This window comes from Anopheles funestus, chromosome 2RL, assembly GCF_943734845.2.
Source record: "Anopheles funestus chromosome 2RL, idAnoFuneDA-416_04, whole genome shotgun sequence".
Taxonomy (NCBI): domain Eukaryota; kingdom Metazoa; phylum Arthropoda; class Insecta; order Diptera; family Culicidae; genus Anopheles; species Anopheles funestus.
Window position 1 is genome coordinate 76,106,989 of NC_064598.1, and position 22,989 is coordinate 76,129,977.

Genomic DNA, 22,989 nt, shown 5'->3' on the forward strand with positions numbered 1-22,989 from the left:
CCGACAGGTTGCGGTTACCGGTCGGTTTTTCGTTCATGTTGATGCTGAGTTCCTGTTAAATATTACATGAGGGACACACTAGCGCTACAACTACTACGGGTACCCTTTGGTGTTTGTTACCATTGCTTTATTTGAATATTTTATCCAAAGTGCGATAAATGAATCTTGGTACGTATGTGTGTGCGTGTGTACGTGCGTGTAAGTGTGCCTGAGTACTCGACTCGTTACCGTTGGAAAACCGTTCCACTGAGCGCTGACAGCAGGGAGAAAAAAACCTACAAAGCCCTTTTCATCTCATCTCAGTAGCCCCTTAGAGTGCCATTACTAAGGTGTGCTTGAAGCTTGGCAAACGCGCGCTTATTTGCGCAAAGGATTAATTAATTTCAACAAACAGACATTTAATTGATTTGTAGATCGTTTTTCAACCCACTCGAGCCAACTAAACGGGCGAAACCCGGGCTACCAGTATTAGTTTTTCCGGCTCTTTGCTCTATCCGTGCATGTGCTTCCTCCCCCTTTTGCGCAAAGGGATGCAAACGCCGGCACATTGGTATTGGTGTGCAGAAGGCATTTCTTCTCTCGTTCGGTTCGTCCCGGTTGCCATGGTGTGTGCGAAACAGCGTCCTTGTGCGGTGTTTGTGTCCGTGCGCGTTTAAATGCCCTACAGGGATAGCAGCGCCATCAACGGCCATCAGCTGGAATTAGAGCGCACATCAAAAACCCAAAACCGCAGCATCATCATCATCATCAACACATCTCGCCCCGTTGCTGGTGTGGCGGTTGCGTGGTCGTCGTCCTTCGCGAAGATTTCCACCGTGTTTGTTGTGCCGATTCCGTTTGTCGTACGCAGAATAATGGCCGCATCGGGAGTTTGATGTGTTCGGTGTTGATGGTTTTCTTCGTACGTTACTGAAGGTGGTTTCGTGCGTCTGTTTGTGCAATCATATTCGAACTTAATTGGGAGTACTACCAGTGTCCCAGACGCTTGGTAAAGGACGCGCAGTCCGTTCCATGGACTATTGTTAGTGGTTGGTTAGCACGTTGCCCCTTTAATGTGGTGCTCTCTATTTGTGGGTAGAATGTGTTTGAATAGTCAGTGAATAACCACCAGTCTGCTGATGCGTATCCTTTCGTATCGGTTGGCGATTTTCGCAACAACAAAAAAACACACAGAATCTCAAATAACCATCATCAATCCTAATTGTGCTTGAATCCGGCTAGAGAATTACACACTCGTCAGCGTTGAAGAGAAGGTAAGCAGTGTTGGCATAAATAGGAAACCCGTCAAGTGAGGAATTATTTTCAATTAGCTCTGACGCCTTCGTTGGGTGATGATTTGCACATCCCGTTTTCCCTAACTTACCCTAACCCGTATTTACCATCATCACTTGCTGAAAAGGATATCGCAACAAAGCTCAAGGACGTATACTTACAGCGCCATCTAGCCCTGCTTTTTTGAACCACTGCACGAAGCTTTCAAAATGTCATCCTGTTAACTGTCAATTGAAAAGAAAACGTGTTGCATTTGGTGCTATCTTCAAGACTATTTAATTTTGTTTGCTTTGTAAATCAATAAACAATATTTTGTTCTTACAGAGTTCCAAGCGATGGATCCTCCGCACAATCCATTCAATTTTCATCTAGGCCCACCGGCGTCCCACGGTGTTCATAGCCATCATCCCGAGCCTACACCGAGTCCTCCGCAAAGTGTTCCAGGACGCCGAACTCCACTCGGTACGGTGGGTCTCGGTGGATTCTATGCCCAACCGCACGCATCTTCTTCTACCCACACCGATGAAAATCGTCCCTCGGGAAGTTCTGAAAGGTATGCGAACGCTAATGCGAAATACACGCTGTCCTGACCGGCTTCTAACCGTAATGAAGTCATTTTAGCCCACCGCCTCATCATCACGCATCCGTACCACCAGGAAGTTCTGGGAAGCAAAAGAACCGGCAAGGTAAATCGGTTCGACTGAACATTAACGCACGGGAACGCCGAAGAATGCACGATCTTAATGATGCACTGGACGAACTGCGCAGCGTTATACCCTACGCACATTCGCCTTCGGTGCGCAAACTTTCCAAGATTGCTACATTGCTGCTGGCGAAGAACTACATTCTCATGCAGGCAAATGCCTTGGACGAGCTCAGAAGGTTCTCTACCACACACGTTGACGAGCACCGTTCATTTGCTTATCATTCGATATGTTTTCCATTGCAGACTGCTAGCGTACATACAGAGTGCTGCCGGTGCCAGTATCCCAACAGTGGATTTACGCACGATGCCTTCGGCCCTCAAGCTGCAGCAGTTGCTGCAGGCTCCCCATCAGGATCTTACCCTCCAGCAGGTTGGCGGTACTTCTTCAACCAGCACGACAAGTCAGCCACCACCTCCGCCTCCTCCTGCTCCTAGTCAAAATCCTTAAAACACAAGAAAAACCCTTTCCAGAGGCCAAATGTGCGCCAACTCAGTCTAGTCGTGTGTGGTGTGAAATGCTACAAATGTAACGATTTGCAAACTATTAGTTTAAGATTTTCAAAGCCTGTAGTGTGATTAAGATATTTCATCTACTCTCTAGTCACTCTAATTTTGAAACTGAATAATGTGTTTTTTTGATCACTATCTATGTATCGTGTTTTAGAGCCGCGTACCTTGTAGGGTATTTAGGGAAGCAATAGCATGGTTGCCAAATTAAGTTTAAGAATTTGTGAAACAAGAAATAAAACGCATTAAAATGATAACACTGGGATTTATATTTAATGTTACCCCCTTGAAAGCAGTTAAACCGTTTGCAAATATATTTCCAACAGGTTTGTAATACAATAATATGATTACAATTTAAATAACAAACGATAATTTCACGTGTTCATTAACCACGTTGTCTAGCAACTGTTATTTCAAAAGTTTTAAATTTGCATGTGTTCACCACGTGCCGAACAAATATGCAAGTACTCAACTATACGTCATACACCATTCGGAGCTTACACATCAACGTCAAATCGCGAGTTTCCATAATTCGTGCCATCCGTCAATCCGGGACCCCGGATAATCGGAGTTTTTCAGTAAATATCCATAAAACCAGCGGTGGTGATGTTTTTCATACGGAGGTTCTGATCTTTTTTTTCCCTCTTGTAACATTTCCGCCTCGATCTCGTCCACAAATAAACGAAGGCCGTTTGGTGGTGCTCTGTACGATCTGACTCTCTTACTGTACCGTGTGGCTATTGTGCGTTCCCAACATAAATTCGTCCGTAGTTTGGCCCGCGTCGGAAAATGTGAATTACGCCAAGTGCGTAGGACTTCCGATTCGGATGCAGGAAGAAAACTTCCAGGGCGGGAGAATAATGCGTCACAGTGCGATTTAACACAACGGGTGTGTAAGAATTGGTGCAGTGCAATCCGGCAGGTGTAACTGTGGGACATAATGTTACGTGCCACATCCAAACATTCCTTGAGCGGAAGTGCGGAAGCACGGTGCGGAATAATGCACACAGGAGTAGCATGGAGAAGAAGTTTGAGGGGATAGCTTCCGGCTCCAGCAGATAGTGTCCACCTTGCGTTTGCAAATTTATGATACCTACACAATCAGCAGTGAAAGTTTAAAATTTTTAGCTAAAAGTGTATGAAGACATTGAACAATCAAAACAGCCTAAGAAACTAATTTCATTGGGGAGATCATCATCAGAAAAGCGGCGAAGAACCATATTAAGTTTTGCTTTACGTCCCACAACAGATTCTGAAAGTCTAGTAAACTCTCAGCTGGCAACGGAACTATTGTAGGTAAGTTTTTATATACTCCAAACTGAAAAGATTATTTCGATTAATATACCTTTTTTAGTTTGCAGGTGCAACACTTCACAAATACTGTAGAATCATCAACCATGTAAGTAGCAGCTCATGTAACGTATGGACGGCTTCATTACTATCAATCTAGACAATTTAAGTTTAACATTAAATATATCTTTTTGCCTATAAAGGTATGTTTCAAGCCTGTGGCAAAACTGTTCGGGAATGAAAATTGAATAGCAGAAATAGCATATAGGAATCTTAAAGATCAGGGTCAGTTTCGATGACCTAGAAGCTAGAATATTCGATGTAATCAGTTACAGATGTTGCTGATTTATATACAGAGGAATATCATATCAGTGGAAAGCGAATTACCACACGTTAAGCCATTTTATAACTATGGGGTTTTAAACATGAAATAGAATATGACACCCATATGATAGGGCTAGGATCTATTATCAACTTATGGGAATTTAAAACTTTATGTTGGAAAGCTTTTTTACTGCGTCCATCACCTAATTATAGCATTAAATTTGGGTCATTTCACAACGATACCTACCTATATATGCTATCCACACGCATCCTTTCAAGAGGTGATATATGTAATGCTTTTCGAGATTTGTTGTTAAATCCATTACGACAATAATTTATTTATTGATATTTGTGACATTTTACCGATATATTTCTGAATGTTGCTTTCCAACGAGGAAGCCCCTATCAAAGTGTGGAAGTAGTTTATTTTAAAAGAAGGAAAATCCTTTCAACTTTTATAGCATCTTAATTATCGATAGTTTTGTCGATCTTCTCTTGATTGTAGAAAGCTGGAACAACACGAATCGACCGAATGGTTCCGCTCATAGTTCTAATTCATTCTACCGTATGCTTCATTGCATGAATGTTCCTTATTAATGTGGATTTTTGATCTTGTTTTGTTGTATAAAAATGGAAAGCAAACATTCTTGCTTGCCGTTGAATTGTGCTCCAAATGATTCAAACACTGGAGCTTATCATATTACAATCATATTACTTTCTTTTTTTGTAAGCGTCGGAAATATTGAAATGATTATTTAGCATTGTTACCATTTTCTTTCATGGGATTGTTCAATCTTGTACCAATATTGATTCCTTTGTAGAATATTTCATTTTTTTAGGGGTTTGAAGCATTGTCGGCCAAAGTTGAAAGCTCTCGTTCTTGAATCATTTATTGTAAAACGATTTGAATCTTAAACTTATAATCGATACATTTTTGATACTAATTTATTGCTGCTTGCACACTTGAAAATATTGTCATAGTACTTATGAAGGTCAACATATTAATTTAAAACGTTATGGATATATAGGAGCGGCCCAGTGGTGTATGTGATAAACGGCGCCGGTCTACACGGCAGGACCGGGTTCAAATCCTATCCGAACCGTTCCCCCATAGCAAGGACTGACTATCCGGCTATGTGGTAAAATAAGTCAAGTAAGCCAGAAATGGCCGGCGTGACCTGTAAGGTCGTTAAAGCCAAGAAAAAGGTTATATAGAAACTGTTTTAAAAATTGAATAATGTCTTCAATTCTTCCATTCACACAATAAAAGCATTGCATTGGGAGCATATTGATTTCCTCCCGGAAAAAATTCTGTTTCGGTTCAGAAGTGCCCGTTGTTTAAAGAATGTATGCAAATCATGAACAAAAGGGAGGTAATAATCACTCCTTGCAGCATGAACTATAACTAATAGGAGGGGCGTATTTTAATTAACATTCAAAGTTTAATAAAAATTAAGTTTTTCTTGCATTTAGAATAAGCAATCCAGTGATTTGTTGGATATACTTCGGCTAGAATTTTGTTACCATGAGTGGAATCATTGTTTTGTTCTGAATGTTGGATTTTCTGTCATCTTTTATTTAAACTTACTCCTCAAGAAACTCATTTGCATGGTTCATTGAAGGCTTATGCTGGTGTATGTTGTTACAACCGAATATTTATTTTTATTATGTCATACTTAAACTTAAAACTAAGCCCCGGGATTGCTTTATGTTAGTTTGTCCCTTCACCAGTTTTGTTTGGCATTGATCCAAGCATACCAAAAGCCATACTGCTGCAACATGAACCAAACATGTTTCTTAGCCAAAATACAATAAAAAAAGGCAGAAGAAATGCAAAAACGTACTCCAATTATAAAAGTGCCAATGATCCAAGCGGAAAACATTGATGGAAAAATACGCTAATGGATGCCGATGCGCACTGATGAGGGTGGATAGAAGGAAAAGCATACCAGAAAAAAATCGCTGTTGTTAATAACCCCCAAAGTCGATCGGTGGTGTCGTGTTATTTCTTGATTTCTTTCTTAGGCCATTCGGTTTTTATCGTGCCTCAGCTTTCTATAGTTCATATAGCAGCAGGACGCCATCTTGACAGAGGAAACAAAGTTTAAGAAGTCCTGTTTTATAAACTGTGGTATAAGTTAACCAATACTTCTGTTGTTTGTACGTCGTTCGTTTTCCTTTCGAACATACATATATTTATCTCTTTTTTTCATTAGTTTTTCTGAAACGATTAATTTATTTATTTTAGGACATCAAGCCTGCATAGAAATAGAATGTGTTGTTGTTTTTTGTATCGCTTAGCGAAAGAAAATAAATGGACTATTCTTCGGATTTATGGTAGAATAAAGACCAAATAAGCTAAGTAATGCACTGATATCATGCAGGCTATCATCCCTTTTATTCTTTTGCTTCCCTTGTATAAGCCATTTTATAAAAATATATACGAGTTCATTGTTGCAATTTTAAAGGTTTATGGTATTACAATTTTTAGACGTAGGAGATTGACTTTGGTTTTCTTTTTTTTGAATTTGTGGCAATTTTTCTCATGGAAAAGTAGTTGATTTAGTACCTTTATTCATAAACAGAACAAAATATATCAAAAATTTGTGATGATTGTCCATGAGAGTACGTAATTGATGGGCTGCCATTTGAAACAATTAATTATACTATTTATTTTGCTTTCAACGCTTCAATAACAGACATGTTTTGTATAAGGAGAATAGCAAAACTTGTATTTTAATATGGTTATAATATAATTTTTTTTTGTTAGTCATGTGGGGTTTACGAAAATGACCGAAAAAAGGAAATAAAAGACAAGATATGTCACAAAGACGAAATGAAATTGGAGTACACGAATTCCTAAATCGAGCAGGTGATAGGCATCGTTAGAGGGCGATTTTAGTCAATGCACTGTATTTGCCTTAAAAACTGATGTTTCGTGTCGCCCAAAAAGAAATTGTTTAGATTTATTTGTTTACATTAAGCTAGATAGCCTGTACACAAAATGGTCAAGATATAATTCTTCTTCTTGGCTTAACGACCTTACAAGGTCACGCCGGCCATTTCTGGCTTACTAGACTTATTGTACCACGTAGCCGGATAGCCAGTCCTTGCTACGGGGGGACGGTCCGGATGGGATTTGAACCCGGTCCGGCCGTGTGGACTGGCGCCGTTTATCACATGCACCACCGAGCCGCCCCCAAGATATAATTATTTTTACTGATTCACACTGTTTCAATAAAATGGTGTCATAGTCTTGCAGTAGTGCACTTAACAAAGATCATCTTACGTACGCAGTATTGCTACCCTGGCAGATCACGTCTGACTCATCGCTGAGTCAGGATAAAAGCGAACGACATCATGAAAGGAAGGAAAAACATTCCAAGATTACACATTTTTTCCTTTATAGCTTTACCAACAGCTAAAACTTCCGCGCATATGCGGGATCCGATCAGGAATCCATAAAAAAATACAAATGGATGGAAAGACAGACGAAAAATGCGATTGGCGAATTTCACTAACCTCTTTCGCCGTGTCGTGTCTATCGTGATTTGAAGTGTATGAGAGCTTCACTGATTATTGTAAATCCACGTACGCTTTGTTGTGGTATTTCGGTGCCTTGTGTGGGCTATTTACTAACCATACGGGTAGTACTGATTGCAGTGGGCAAAAGGAAAAGAAAAAAATAATGATAATCATCAAGCACAGTGCTTAACACAATTTGGTTACAGTGAGTTTCGGATGCGTAAGAGCACTTCTTTCTACGTAGAGACGTTATTTATGGTTACGATCGACGTCGTTGAACAAATAAAACAGAGGGAGAGAGAGAAAAGTGCAGCTGTATATGTTCTCGCACACGATCATACCGTGAAGCTAAACCAGTGGTCGTCAATTCAATGTACATTAAACAAAAATATTCACATTTAGTGCAACGTTTGATAAAAAAAAGCTTTGTTTATATCAATGTTTGACGTTTCGATTAAGCTTACATAAAGATTGTTGGAGAAATATATTTGATTTGCAAGTTAACAGACTCATATAACTTTGATCTGCTTACGGATATAATCGCTGCAATGGTTTTAATTCTAAAGCTTATCTAAAACGATCATTCCACACAATTACACATTTTATGCACAAGATGTTTAAAAGAAAATCAATTGTATAGAGGCAAGAAACTTCTAATACTTAATCATTGCGGAAAGAGTATTCAAGTTTTAATTTTTATTGCGATAAAACCAAACATTGATTTGAACCGATTAACGTTAGAAGGATACATAGTTTTTCTTTTAAATTAATTCAATAATTTAAACGATGTTGCTAATAATTAAGCATTGTTCGCCACTGGTTTAGATAGCGTATGCATGAGCTGTATGGATTTTATCATGGTTGTTTCACTCGCGAAATGTGCTGAGTCTACAGTGTAGCCATTTGTGCGAGCGTAGTTTAGCAAATCGGAAACTTTTTCCAATATCAGAGATTTTTTATGAGTAAATGTTATGTTATGTTATGTAGTAAGTAAAGGTGATTTCATTTAAGCATTAACGCAAAACAGTTGTTCCACAACTTCCACATCGACTGTTGCGATCGTTTTTGTCACGCACAGTCATCGTCCATCGTGCGCACTCACATCAACGCACCGACGCTTGTTGCATGCAGGCGTGTGCGAGAGTATCGCTCTCCCTCCTCTCATCGTGTGCTCCAACAGTCAATCCTAGCAGCCATGGAAACCTATCGCACGCAGTACAGCATACGCAGGTGTGGTGGTGTGCGTGCATGTGCCCACCGTTCCCTTAATAGCGCTTACGCTGTTGCTGCATTCGGCACCTGACATGATTGACCGTGCGGCTCCATCGGGGGGAAAAAAAAGTCTGAGCCCAAAAGGCGATGGTGTGACAGGATTTTGTGACATGTCAAGAGAGGTAAAAAAAAACGATTCTCCCACAGACCTTTCAAGTCGAGTCATCGTCCACAATGGAACGATCTCCATTAGAAGCTTTGTTGGCTTGTTTTAATTTCTAGCCCTTGGAGGTTTCGTTGTTGGACCAAACCGTATGTCACACGCACCAGCTCCGAAGCAAACTCATGTGTAGTGAGCAGAAAGGACATTATAGGTGCAAAAATAGAATGTACATGTCAAAGCGGGGAGGGGGAGTGCGTCGAGAGGATGAGATGTTGAAATAGGTGTAGAACAGAAACAGACGTTTAATAGGTCTGAGTCTGTAAGTTAACACGTTTAATACACGTTGCAATATTGTGCAGTGGAATTGTGAACTAGAAACAGAGATTAATTTACCATCTTCCTCAGTTACTTGCAGATCGACGATTTATGAGTTTGTTATTCACAAACTGTTGCTATACCGTTTCCTTTCTCCTCTGTACGATCGACCTTTTGAAACTCGTTTCATCAAGCTGTGGCGGGTGAAAGGATTTATTAACTGTTCTTCGATCACACAACCATAAAATTTGTTTCCCAAACCAAATGCCAAGGTTCATTTCTCAACTCGAATTCCAATAAACTTAAATACGGGTTATGATTAAATAAAATATAAAAAACTATTTTTATTTTCAGTTTTTAATTTCTGATTCATTAACATATCAGAATGAAGAAGAGTATTGTAATTCTTTGAGTGAAGTATGTCAACTTACAGGAGAAAAGAAAACAGTTTCGATACTTTCCCTCAATTTATTCAATATGCTTAAATAAACTTAATTTAAACTCAGGCACTCAGCATACGCCTTAGCGACGAGTTAATTAAACAATTATTGCATTTAATTGAAATATTTGTTTTTTTTAAACATCACAATAACTAATAGTCATAATATTCATAATTATAATATAAATCTTAAATTATCAATTTAAGAGGAATATCTCTAAATCAGTCGGAAAAAAACTATTTCATTTTATATTAACAGACATAGTACTTTCCGTTTAAAAAAATGGAACAATTGTGCGCGTCATGCATGAAATATGCTTCAACCGAATTAGTAAATTCAAGTTTTAACTAATGTCACGATACAAATTCAAAAATTCTTGGAAAGAGTAGTAACGTGTAGGCGCGCTGCGCCCATGTAAACTCGTAGGTTACATGAATGTTTCTACCGTTTCTTTAATATTAGTTTTCATTTTATCCAAGCTCGTCTCATTACTACCGATAGCTTCCCACATCATACTCCACATGCTCAGCTAAAGCACCGTCTCTAGGGAGTCACTAGCATCACGACGCTACACATGGGTGTAGTGTTTCAGTGCGATAAAGTTAAGATCTACTGCAAAACCCTTATTTCGCAAAAACCTACAGTTTCCGTTTCCCTTTCCCTTCCTCTTTGTGCAGGGAAACGTTCGTTACCATGGAAAACATGTTCCAAACCCGTTTATTGTGCTTTTTTCTTACTAAAGAACGGCAAAGCTTTCCGACGAAGCTTGCTGAACTGGAAGCTTTCGCAGCAATACCTCGCCTGGCCATCATTTAATAATGGCGTGGAAAAATGGATGTAGAAGAGAGAAATGATTTCATTTTGTTTGGTTTGTTTCTTTTTCGATTTACGTTAATTACCAGCACTGTGCTGAAGGAATGGAAGTCGAGAGCATTTGTAATGCGAAGGTTTCTGAATATTTTCTTTTATATATTTCCAGTTTTGTCTCTTACATATTTATTTTTCAATTACTTTCTTCTCCATTTAACATTGAAGTGTCTTGAAAGATTGAATGTTTATCCATTGATCGTACAAGGGTTTGCTTCCAGCAGCCACGTTTCACCACTATTCCATATCGGTATTAGCTTTCTTTTTCTCTCTATTTTCTCTCTTCCCTCGAAAAAGCCCTTCGATACCGCTTTTCTCACTCGAAACACTACCAATGGAGAATGCTGCCGATTATTTTATTTTCTCTTTCCCACTCGTTTCCCGGCATCCGTCATCCGGTGCTTGTTTTCCTTCATTTTCCCTCAAGGTACTAGCCTCCCTCCGATCTGGTTACCGTTAGAAGAATGCACGACCTCCCCATTACTGCCGACGCTTTCTCAAATGCAAGTCGCGAAACCTAGACCAAAAAAAGCCCGAAGATCGTTCGCGCTACACCTGGCAAACACGGTGCGTCACAAACATTCTCCCGTCTCTGAAAAGCTGTAACGAAAAAGTAATATTGCTGCCTGTTGCATGTAAAACAGAAAACAAAATAATGAATAAAAAAAGGCGGTGTAGTGCAAGAAAAAATACCTCCCCCGAGGGTTATAACATGGGGTACAATTTCATCAATGCACTATTCTGATCGTACGCGAATACACGCTTGTGTTGGAAATTGTATTTGAAAGAGTTTGTGAGAGAATGGGGAAGAACAAGGCACCAATACCAGAGCTATGTTTTTGAAACGTTTAGCAGATGTGTTTCGTGAAGGATCGAGCGAACAACACGCAGCATCAGTAAACGAAGATTTTTCAAGGGGAGCTCTACTATGTTTCTGTTTTTGCTCATTAGGAATGGTGTTGTTAATAGGGTTATGTTCGTTTTTTTTTATTCATTATCATTATCAACGTTTACGAACGTTGACGTTTACGAAATGAAAATTTGGAATATGTTATTTCAAATACAGGCAACATACAAGTTTCACAAAACTAAAATGCTCAAAAAAGCGCTATATTCACTATTCAAATTCAAATTCAATTCAAATAATAATTTGATTAATTTATTAAATTAATATGTCCTTCTTTATTGTAGTTGTCATTATGGTATCTTACAATTAGTTTATTAAGTTCTTGTTATATATTTTACCATAATTATGGTTAAACCAACCGCCCAAACTTAGTGGATTGTTTGACGGATATTTATATCTATGTCTATATCAAAGTAATGTGCTTTTTTTAAGTTGTGCTGAAAGTGGTTGAAGCGTTAATAAGATTTAAAGTATATTATTAACTTTCGTGTTCCGCCATCCTGAAACGTCGGTTGTGCAAATCTGTCTACTTTCAATATTTTATTTAATCGATTTGTTTTTCTACTTTAAACAACTTTTGGTGAATCTCAACTTAAGTTATCCTAGCTGAAAACCTATTTTGTTTGTTTGATCTATATTGTTTTAAAGATTATTTTATATGTTACACTTTTAGCACTGAAAAATTCATTACCACTATAAAAAGTTAGCTACTCCGCTCGGGTTAACCTCAGGATCAATTCCATAGAAAACGAAGCATTTGCTGCAAGAATACCATCACCCTAGCCAAGGCACGACGACGGGACAGACAAGATGGTACATGATCTGCCAAAGTTAGCTATGGCTTCAATAGATAGCATGTTGCGGTTTACTTTACGGGCACTGTGCCACGGTTCCATCGTACACTCGCTCTCTCACTTGCGAACCCTCGACGGTCCACTATGCTCTGCCGTATGCGTATGTGTTCGTTCGTGTGCTGCTTGCGTAATGGCAAAAGGATATCATCGTCATCATCCGAAGTGAGGAGTCATCATCACACGGGTATGCTCTCTCACTCGCAACATCACATTTGATTAGTGAAGGATGTCTTTGCTTTTACACACCCGTCGATCCACCTAACCGCCACAATGCGATTACGACGTGGGATCTCTACCATCGAACCACTCTACGGTATTGTCGGTTCCCATTGCCACTTTCGTACCGTGTGGCGTATAGGTAAGAGCGATCCAGCATCATCTTCTCACCGGCCAAATCTCTGGCCCCAACCGAAGAGCAAATCGATACAATGAAACCTATCCCCCCAGGGGAAAATGTAAGCACTTGCAAGCCAAGGGTATAAGCAGCACCAGATCGGCACACGGCATATTTCATCACCGTCATAAAAAAAAAATGCGAACTGCTTTTGTGCTGATGTGTGCGTGTTTGTGAGATATACCGAGAAATTGGGGAGCACTTTTAATGTTGCGAGCGAAATTGAAAAATACCGAGAGCACGATACGAGAGCGAGAGAGCCACCGATGGAGCTTAAGTCTCCACATCTAGGCCAATCTGTTCGGCCCCGGGGTGTGTTGTGGGCGCGCGGTGCGTTGGGATGCCACGAGGGGGAGGGATCCGTTTCGGCTCTCTTGTTTCTTTTCTTTTTCACGAAGTAAGCCACGGACGGCTGTGTGTACTCTGCGTTTGTGATTCAGTAGTAGTTGTACCGCACATCGGGCCAGAAACAGCATCAGCCAGTGAGCAGCAACAGCAGCAACCAGCAGCAACCAGCACTGCAGACGACACGACACACCGCGGAACGCGACGTCCTCAACGCCGCCCAATACGAGTAGGTCGCGCGAGGCAGTAAAAATCACAACCCGTACAGCACGGTACGAAAGTTAGTCGGCACTCCGTCATACACTGGCTATCGATCATCGATATTTGGGTGGGTGAGCCCTGACCTGACCTTGAGTTTTTGTTCCTTAACGAATAGCCGATCGATGAGATAGGTTTGTCGTCTAAATAGTTGCTAAATCGGGTATGATCGATCGAGCGTCCCAACCCAACCGGGAGATTGATAGCAGCGGGAGCCCCAATCGCACATCCTTTTAGCAACGATTGTTGGTTGGGGGAACGCTTAACTTCCTTCGCAAAGGATCGCAGCCTTTTATGTACTTTGAAAAGCTTTAATTACGCTACTCTTATACTAATGGAAGTTAGATAGTGTACTGTGTGAGCTTTAGTATCCGGTCGATTCTGAGGGAGAGTTCTTGTGAATTGATATTATTTTTATGGCGATTGTTGTGTGGTAAAGTTGTATTATTCAAGGATGGTTGGTAGGTTAGTGGACGTAAAGCTTTTAGTGTCTCATTTACTTCTTTGCTCTTGGGCGGTCCCACATAGTGTTGAACTAAGAATCCATCCAGCCTATCACATTTCGCATTGGAATCGATTCTACCCTCTGGATTGGGAACCACTCGTATCAGAAAAGACTAAATATTCAACAACTTAATAATTATACCAAGAATATGGGATACGTTGAATAATGCTACCGGTGAAAGAATATTGTTAATAAATAATAGGAATTCTTTCATGCGGCCCCTTGATTGAATAAGTTTTTGCATCAGTGCGCAAACCATGGCACATTATATGGGAAGGTAAAGCATACATCACCATCAACATATACCATAGCGTCAGATGATAAGGCCTGGGAGAAATGCCAGCTCAACGAAGAAGACGGCGATGGCGATGCCGCCCTGGCGTACGAAGACGTTGAAGATATAGTGAAAGTGAGAAAATGGAAAGATAGATAGCTGTGGGTGCCTATCTGACTGAAGGAGCTTCACTTTTAACGTGTGTGCATTACAACTTTTGACCAACTGCTGAAAGAGGATGTACAATTTGTTACGATTAAAGTATTGCTACTTTAGGAATTTTATTTAAAACTCTATTCCGTATCTACCATTGTAACGTTTTATTACATTTATATACTTTGTTTTTATTTACAGATACTGTAAAATAAACTACCAAAAACATTTACGGAACAGTGTGGTTTGCTAAACGTTTCCAGCCAGTTCGTCTTAGTGATCAGTTGAGTTTGAAGCTGTAGGAAAGAAACAATTTTCGGTATACCGCGATTATAGTGAATATTGCATAAATTGAACTACTTACGTTTGCAACTGCCGGAGAAAAGGAGAAGAGTGTGTGCTTTGTGTGCGAATGTGTTATTATATAGTAGGGAGCATGTCATAACAATGCTTCCCGCTACAAGCTGCAAGCAATCTTCTTTAAGTTATTTTATCATTTTACCTCAAGAACTAAGTTACATTCGTTTACGTCACCGTTTCCGATCGCGATCGAATCGAAAGAATTGTGCATTGCATCCACAACTGCTCATCACGAATGAGAACTATTACTCAAGTTGCCGATGTACTGTTGCCTGCTATAGTTCCGACACATCTGTCTCCTGCAATAGAGTATCCACTGGGGGTCTATCGAACTATAAGTTCCCCGGCGTTAGAAGCACAGGAGAACGCACTGCAGCATGCTGAAACCGTTAAAAGATTTGCTTACCTATTTGCAAAGAAATGCTAACAGTTCAAACATATTCGGGTGAGTTTTTTTGCGTGATAATCTAGAGAAATCACAATAAAGAAGCTTACTTTAGCTAACTATGCCATTACACTGCTTATTTTAGGTTAACAACACCAACCGCCACAACCACAATGGGTCCAAACGATAATCCAAGGATTGATGAAACGATGATTGAAAGCGAGGATCTGATACTGGATGATAGCGATCCGCTCAACGATCCGCTCGCTTTGGACGATTGTTCTGGCACGGAGATAAACGTGTCCAGTGCAAGTGTTGGGAGTGAGGACGACGACGGGATCTCGTCTGACAAGATAATTCTAGTCGACGTGACTACACTGAAGCCCAAAGAGCACCAAGATGAAATTGAAACTGACGACGATGAGGATGTCGCAGGGAAGGACGATGAAACAGTAATGCTAGAAGATGATGAAAAACCTATTGGTAACGTGCACATCGACTTGGTTGATGCAGCGGAAGCTGAAGCGATAGATGCAGATGTGTCCTCTACCAGCCCGAATAATGCTGATGATATCATTATTGTACAGAGTGACAGTACACAATCGATCTCCTGCAGCCAGTTGGATTCCAGTGTTTTAATCGAGAAGGATGTACGGCATTCGTCGCTAACACTGGACGAAGATCCTGGCGAAAAAGAAGGGGAAATTGTGGTAAAACGAATAATAATCGAATCGGCAGAATATGTTGATGATGTTGATGCCGTGCCGGAAAGCATAGAACAGCATCCCATACCGATTGAGACAACAACCGAACAAATGCAGCAAGCTAATGAAGGAGAAGAAGAGGAAGAAGCTAGTGATGGTTCCGATTCTGGATTGGGTTTGGAACCGTCGCGAAATGTTGCCCCGTGTGGCACTAGTACCAGTAGCAGCACTCACCACAGTAGTAGTAACAGTCCCCTACAGCAACCACCAATCAAGAGCAGCTTAAAGCGACGCTCGGAACCACTGGACGATAATATGTCCGTGCAGCATCAAAAGGAGGATGGAGTGAGCAGTCAGAAAAGGCCCAAAAAGGGTATCACCTTTGAAGGAGTGACGGTGTATTATTTTCCTCGCATTCAAGGGTTTGGCTGTGTTCCGTCGCAAGGTGGATGTACGCTGGGGATGGAGTTTCAGCACGTTCATACTAGGTAAGAGAATTGTGTTTAATTGGAATTTCGTTGATATTTATCTCATTCATTTATTTTCTCCCCCCATAGACGATTAACACTTTCGGAGCATTCCGCCGAACAGCGAAAGGTACACCGGCAGCAGAATCAGGAGCTGAACCCCCGCAGTTCATCCAGTGAAGACACGAGCAGCGAAGAAGAACCGAGCGAGAGCGGTTCCGAAGCGGAAAGTGAATCGTACGGGTTTTTGCAACCAGTGTCCACGCGGCAACGGAGAGCACTGCTGAAAGCGGCCGGTGTGCGCAAGATCGATCCAACGGAAAAGGACGATTGTCGTGAGATTCGAACATCGCGCGAAGTGTGCGGTTGCACGTGTCGTGGTTTTTGCGATCCTAACCGATGTGCCTGCAGCTTGGCGGGCATCAAGTGTCAGGTCGATCGGCCCAATTTCCCGTGCGGCTGTACACTCGAGGGCTGTGCTAATACGGCGGGACGCGTTGAGTTTAATCCGGGCCGCGTTCGGACCCACTTTTTGCATACCATCATGAAGCTGCAAATGGAGGGAGACAATAGGAAAGCGATGGAGACAGGGAGCAGTGCCGGTAATGGAGCGCTACTGTCCCGTACGGGTAATACGCACGCTGGCGCAAGTGATACGAACGATAGCAGTTATGTGATAGGTAATGAAAAAAATTGGTCCAATGGTCCAGTACGATTACCACCGAGTATGGTCGCATACGGTGCGAGTGTTCATCCTGGTCCTTCGTCCGCTGGCAACGCAATGGCTGATGGGATCAGCGCAATGCATCCAGTGGCGGGAATGCATCACCATCATGCGCATAATCATCTTACACACCACCAGCCACCGGTTGGGCTGCAGCAGAATGGTTTGCATCATAACATGGCCGGCCATCTGCAGCATCCTCATCATCTGTCACATCAAGCTTCCCCGTATCTTAATCATCACGGCACAGATTCTTCCCATCAGAATTATCTGCTTGCCGCAAACTCGCCTGCCCCGCATCTGATCGGTGGTGCCGGTTTATCGTCCGCATCATCGGATTCACTCGATCTACATTATGCTTTCCGAGATTATTATGCAGGACTTGAGGAAGGATCGGAAGGAGAGAGCAGGAATGCCGTAGGAATTCCAATGCATCAGCGACCTTCTTGCAGCGGCACCGAACCGCCTTTATCGCTGCACGCTGATATGTATTATAGAGCGAACTATCCTAGCTACGGGAATGAAGGAACAAGTACAACGTCTAACGTAGATCTTTATCGGCAGGACTCAATGTTGCCCTTACATGTGTCCAATGACAGCAGCTCTACTGCAGCACACCAGCATATGCTTACGACGGGGCATGATCGGCCGTTGCAGAGTGTTCAGTACGGAAATCACCATGAACACCAAACTCCAGGCAACGTGGCCTGTTTTCCGGAAAAGAGACCAGACTGTGCCAACGATCCGGTGTCCAGTGTGCCGAAAGTGCCTCAACAAAGCGTTAGTAGTGACATACCGTCGGCTACAGTATCGCTCGACACGTCCTCTGGATCGAATTTCTCCCGCACCGGACAGAATGCGACGATGCAATCGTCACTCAGTGTCGCCACTTCAGAAAACTGTGATCTCAACGTGACTGTCATTAGTGACACATCCTCCAGCTCGAATGAAACGACCGGTGAAGTAACGATTGTGGAATCGGACGACATGCCTAGAGACGTAAGCGTGGTCATTGATGATGACGATGACGATGATGGTGAAGATGCGATAGTTGTGATCGATAATGCAGGAAGCTTACGACCACACATAAACACCCAAGTGAGCAGTTTCATCGATCTGACAACACCGCAGGCCGATAACACGGAGCGCCACACCCAAGTGAGCAGTTTCATCGATCTGACAACACCGCAGGCCGATAACACGGAGCGGCTGGAAGCCATTAATGATTTGCTGGAAAATAGCCGCAAAACTGTCAGCATCGTACGACGGTCCATCGCAGCTGAGGAGGATGATGAATTGCGAGATTTTCAACACCCTCCAGTAGAACCGGCAAGTGTCGATGTGTCTTACCATGAAGAAGACGATGAAGTTGTGTCCGTGGATCAAATAATGCGATCGCTGCAGCCTTCAAGTACGAGGAATTATGAGAACGATTTTCCAAAGCGGATGGAAAATCCGGCCGGTATGCGATCGCATACGAACGGTGCCATTGCCAATGGTCGCGACGCGCAACACTATCAGCAACAACAGAAGAGGGTTCGATTTTCCACCGTCGGAGAAGATTCCGATGGATCGGTTAGGAAAATATTACACAATGGATCCGGTACGGTCAGTTCCGTTTCTTCGTACCCGTGCGATGCAATGTTAGCGGGAGAACGTGTGCCTGTTGTATCGACCTCATCCGGTTTGGTTGCGGCTACTGTAAGCTCACCATCGGTGGCGACGCTGGAACCAAGTGAAAATTTGTGTGAAATTATCAAAAACAGTATCGTTGAAACCGCCGTGTCACATTGAACAGATAAGAACGTGCGAGGAACGTGCGTGGGTTGAAACAAAAGGCAAAATAAAAATGCATAAACCTGCCGATATTAAACGATTCCACATCGCGGACTGAAGGGTAAGGTTTGTTCGTAAGCTGTGTTAATTTTTTTGAATTAGCCTACATTTCTGTTCTGTTCATACAGCACAAAGGCAGAGCAGGCCAAAATCAGAGACAGAAAGTTATAGCGACCGAATATGTTTTTTGGTTTTATGAAGCGAGATGCTCTGTTGGTAATGGTTAAGTTTTATTCGTTTCGTTACCTATATGTTTTTGTAACAGTTATTTTAATCTCTGGAATCATCATATCCACGAGTATCCTTTTTTTATTGCTTTTTTATACGTATTACTCTATAGTTCAGTTATACGAGTTTCCGTATTTCCAAAGAACAAACCTCAGCATTGTTAGAATTGTTCGTACCCGATACGATGATCACGTTGCACTTCAACGATACGACAAATTGAACACTTAATAGATTACTGAAGGAGAATAACTTTAGTTGCAAATGACAAGGATTAACTTAATTAGAAGCACTACTGTAGCGTTCAATGCAAACGAGAACGGTTGAACAGAACATCCCTGAATTATGAATTTAGCAAACAATGCGTTGAACTGTACGAGTAAGTAGAATGCTGTGTATGTGTTATGTAAATACGTAGCGTACTATGTACCGCATGAACATTCATTTAGGACGTTCGGAAATTGTAATTAATAGGTAAAAAAAACGTTATACTAATGGTATGGATTCCAAAAAATATAAACGAATAATGCAAAAACAAACACATACCCCCAACAACTGCAAGCAAAATTCGCATGGAACAAATGACTAAACTCCGACCATCCATCTCGCCTTCTCGTAGCATCAGGTTTTCTTTTCATATGGCTTTAAAAACACATAAGATGTGAAAAGAAACTAGCACGAAGAAGAAGGGAAGGGTACTGTGGGAATAAATGGAGAAGCGACGTAACGAAAGATAATATCTACAACAAAACTTATAAAATAAAAAATTAGCAAGAAAATCTTTTTAAAACATGCTACATCAAAAGGACAAACACCCATGCAAACAAAAGTATGAAAGAAAAAGAAAATCTCTTAAAAAGGCTTACCTAACTATTATGTTTGGAAGAACATTGACGAGAACTTCACGGTCTTAATTTTGGAAAGACATATTAGTAACAGTACAACCGTTACAGTTTTGGATAATTAATAAGTATATGCTAACTGTGATACTATAAGACGTATTAAGCAATTTTTTTTCTAAACAAATATTTTGGGTATTGGGGGGCTAAAGAATTCTTTTTACTATCTGCACTTTTCGGAGATAAGTGTGTCACCCCTGTTCTAGAAAATGTTCACGAGTACTAGCATACTTTTATCATAAATTTGACTATCAGGAATAACTTCGAAACTCAACTGCGGTTCAGGATCCTTTAGTTCTCCATTGCTTCTTCAAGTTCACTATAATATTCACTTATATTTAATGAAACTATATTCAACAATATTTCACCTTGTTAGCGAATATTTCTATTCGGACGAGTACTGCCAAGTTCTCAAGCGATGATCATTCAGAGATCGCGTGATATTCATAATGGAACAAGACAAGAAACAATCCGCCAGAAGGCCCAAACAAAACATGACGCTAAATGTGACGCTAAACTGAATTATCAAAAACCCGATGAAATCAATGCGTGCACATCCATGTACATGGGCGGTTGAACTTTTTTTTTTCATTTGTTCCTTGATAAGTTCGAACCGGTTTCTAGCCGCTTGCAACCCCAAAAATGACGAAATACTTTGGGATAAATGAAAATGTATTATCATACAATAAATTACATCATCGCACCCAATCAGTGGGCGAGCAAGATAGTGGCCGATAAGATAATTTTGCAAATGCTTCTCCTTCACAACAGGCACACACCGGATGCAAGTTTTTGTGCGTGTTTTTAGTTCTTTTCTTTCTAACCGGGATCTGTGTCCCATTGTCAGTAGCTGGGCAGTTTTTTGCACACTAAGAGTATCCTTGGTATCGCTCATTAGCCGTCACAAGCTCGCGGAAAAGCGGATCTCATCGTTGCTCGTGGTAAACAACGGAAGGGAAACATTGGTAACAAGTGAATCTCACGAACACCAGCGCCTGTACAGACGGGGTACGATAAAAAGAGCGTCCGAACAATAGCCACATTTAAAAGGGTTTGCAGTGGTGTACCTTCCGACCATACAAACCGAAAGGGATCGTTCAATTGCGCGGCATTATCTGCCGAACGAAACACGAGAGTGGACGTGTGCATTAGCGTCAAGTAGTAAACGTACGAGAAGCCAACACGCGTGTATCAGCACCATTTCGTGCCAGAGTGTGTATCTTCGTCGGAAGCGAAAGTGAAAGTTTGTCTTTGAAGCGTTTGAGCGCACCCGGTGTAAGCGGAGAAAATATTGCCATAAAATATCTGTGCAAAGAAAAAAACGAAAATGGCACCATTACGCTGGGCGATTGTTAGTGCGGGTACGATATCGCATGATTTTGCCTGTGCCGTGTCCACATTGCCTGCGACGGACCATCAGCTTGTTGCGGTCGGTGCCCGCGGGCTAGAAAATGCACGAAAGTTCGCCGAACTGCATGGTATAGCGCGATACTACGAAGGATACGAAGCGATCGCAAAGGATTCGGAAGTGGGTAAGTGGAAAATAAGGCTGTTCGATACGGTTTTTGTGTACGCGATCGAAAATAGATCGAAAATATCCCGCCACCGTGGGGTGAGCGATGATGCTGCGCCTTTCCTCACCGAGCGAAGTGAGCAAACGGTACGCTCATCGCTCACGCTTTACTCACTCCGCACTCACTATTGCTCAGCAGCGCCCTCGCGCTCGCGCCATTTTGCGATCTCACGTGGGGGAATATTAATCATTTGCCGTTTTGTTTGCTCCCCCCCATTTCAAGACGTCGTGTACGTCGGTACGGTCAACAATGCGCACTACGAGGTCAGCCGTATGATGTTGGAAGCCGGCAAGCATGTCCTTTGTGAGAAGCCTTTGTGTGTGAATCGCGGCCAGGCCCGGGCCCTGCTCGACTTTGCCCGCGAACGTGGTCTATTCTGTATGGAAGCGATATGGTCACGGTTTTTCCCGAGCTACATTCATCTACGGGATCGTATCGCCCGGGGTGATCTGGGACGGATCGAACGGGTGGAGGTACAGTTCGGACTTCCCCTCACGCACGTCGAACGCGTCCGGATGAAGAGTCTCGGCGGTGGTACCGTGCTGGATCTGGGTGTTTACACCATACAGGTGTCAATGTGGGCATTCCAGTCGGAACCGGTACGCATCGAAGCGGCTGGACAGCTGAACGATGAAGGTGTGGATGTTGGTATTACCGCGACATTGCACTTTCCCGGTGGCGGTGTGGCCAACATTAAAACCAGTGCCATAGACAAGCTGCCCAACACGGCCGTCATCATTGGAACGAAGGGATCAATAACGGTGCGTATTAACACATAAATATACGAAAATTATTTATAGTTAGTTTTTTTTCTGCTTTTCGCTTTTTTAATCGCGAAGCTCCACGATTTCTGGTGTCCTATTGAGCTAACCGATATTGATGGTACGGTGCGCTCCTACCCACTGCCAGCGTCAAAAGTGGAATGCATACTACTGAACAGCGTTGGACTACGGTACGAGGCAGAGGAAACGCGTCGTCGCATCGTGGCTGGAGAGCTTGAGTCACCGTCCGTATCCCACAACGACAGTCTGGCCATTGCCGGTGTGCAGGATGCGATCCGGAAGCAGATCGGAGTCGAAATGCCGGAAGATTACATCTTCAAAAGTTAGTCGGTGGTCACCAAAGAAAGTACTTTTTTGTTGTAAAATAATTATCCTTATTTTGTGAGAATATTGGCCAAATACATTTAAGTACAAATCTTTAATACTTTTTTTTCGCAACGTGATAAATCCCGGAAAATGTTTTAATGAAACCGAAATATTAAACACAATATTATGGTACTGCGCTAAGAAATGTGTCTGAAGTGTCGTTACATCGACTCTATGGAGGACATCACAATGTGAACACCAGCTTCCAATACTGAGACATCTTCAGACACAGTGCTGAAGATTCTAAATCGAATCGTCGAGAGCTTTTAGACATATGATGGACATATTCTTTAGTCCAAAAAGACCTATCCAAAATTGTTTTTCCCCATGCCCGACCATGAAGTTGTCCAAGAGGT

The 22,989-nt window shown here is 41.9% G+C and overlaps 3 protein-coding genes across 7 annotated transcripts; all 3 read left to right on the forward strand.

Annotated features, from left to right (window-relative positions):
- Positions 1 to 232: 232 nt before the first annotated feature.
- LOC125763981 (class E basic helix-loop-helix protein 23) lies at positions 233 to 2,742 on the forward strand. Its single transcript, XM_049427730.1, has 4 exons — positions 233 to 1,253; positions 1,597 to 1,825; positions 1,894 to 2,154; positions 2,222 to 2,742. Exons 2-4 carry the CDS (start codon positions 1,608 to 1,610, stop codon positions 2,424 to 2,426), a joined length of 684 nt encoding a protein of 227 aa, XP_049283687.1. The 5' UTR covers positions 233 to 1,253; positions 1,597 to 1,607; the 3' UTR covers positions 2,427 to 2,742.
- A 294-nt stretch (positions 2,743 to 3,036) lies between these two features.
- Positions 3,037 to 19,802, forward strand: LOC125763904 (uncharacterized). 5 transcript variants are annotated; one of them, XM_049427606.1, is made up of 5 exons: positions 3,037 to 3,781; positions 3,840 to 3,884; positions 14,513 to 15,116; positions 15,202 to 16,248; positions 16,318 to 19,802. In XM_049427606.1, exons 3-5 carry the CDS (start codon positions 15,049 to 15,051, stop codon positions 18,743 to 18,745), a joined length of 3,543 nt encoding a protein of 1,180 aa, XP_049283563.1. In that variant the 5' UTR covers positions 3,037 to 3,781; positions 3,840 to 3,884; positions 14,513 to 15,048; the 3' UTR covers positions 18,746 to 19,802. The 5 variants fall into 5 exon arrangements, with proteins under 5 accessions (XP_049283563.1, XP_049283565.1, XP_049283564.1 ...); XM_049427608.1 differs by having other exon boundaries at positions 3,037 to 3,777; XM_049427607.1 differs by lacking the exon at positions 3,037 to 3,781 and having other exon boundaries at positions 3,826 to 3,884.
- Positions 19,803 to 20,921: 1,119 nt separating this feature from the next.
- On the forward strand, positions 20,922 to 22,689 carry LOC125763959 (trans-1,2-dihydrobenzene-1,2-diol dehydrogenase-like). Its single transcript, XM_049427703.1, has 3 exons — positions 20,922 to 21,443; positions 21,708 to 22,246; positions 22,325 to 22,689. The coding sequence occupies exons 1-3, from the start codon at positions 21,239 to 21,241 to the stop codon at positions 22,592 to 22,594; spliced, it is 1,014 nt and encodes a 337-aa protein (XP_049283660.1). The 5' UTR covers positions 20,922 to 21,238; the 3' UTR covers positions 22,595 to 22,689.
- The last annotated feature ends 300 nt before the right edge of the window (positions 22,690 to 22,989 follow it).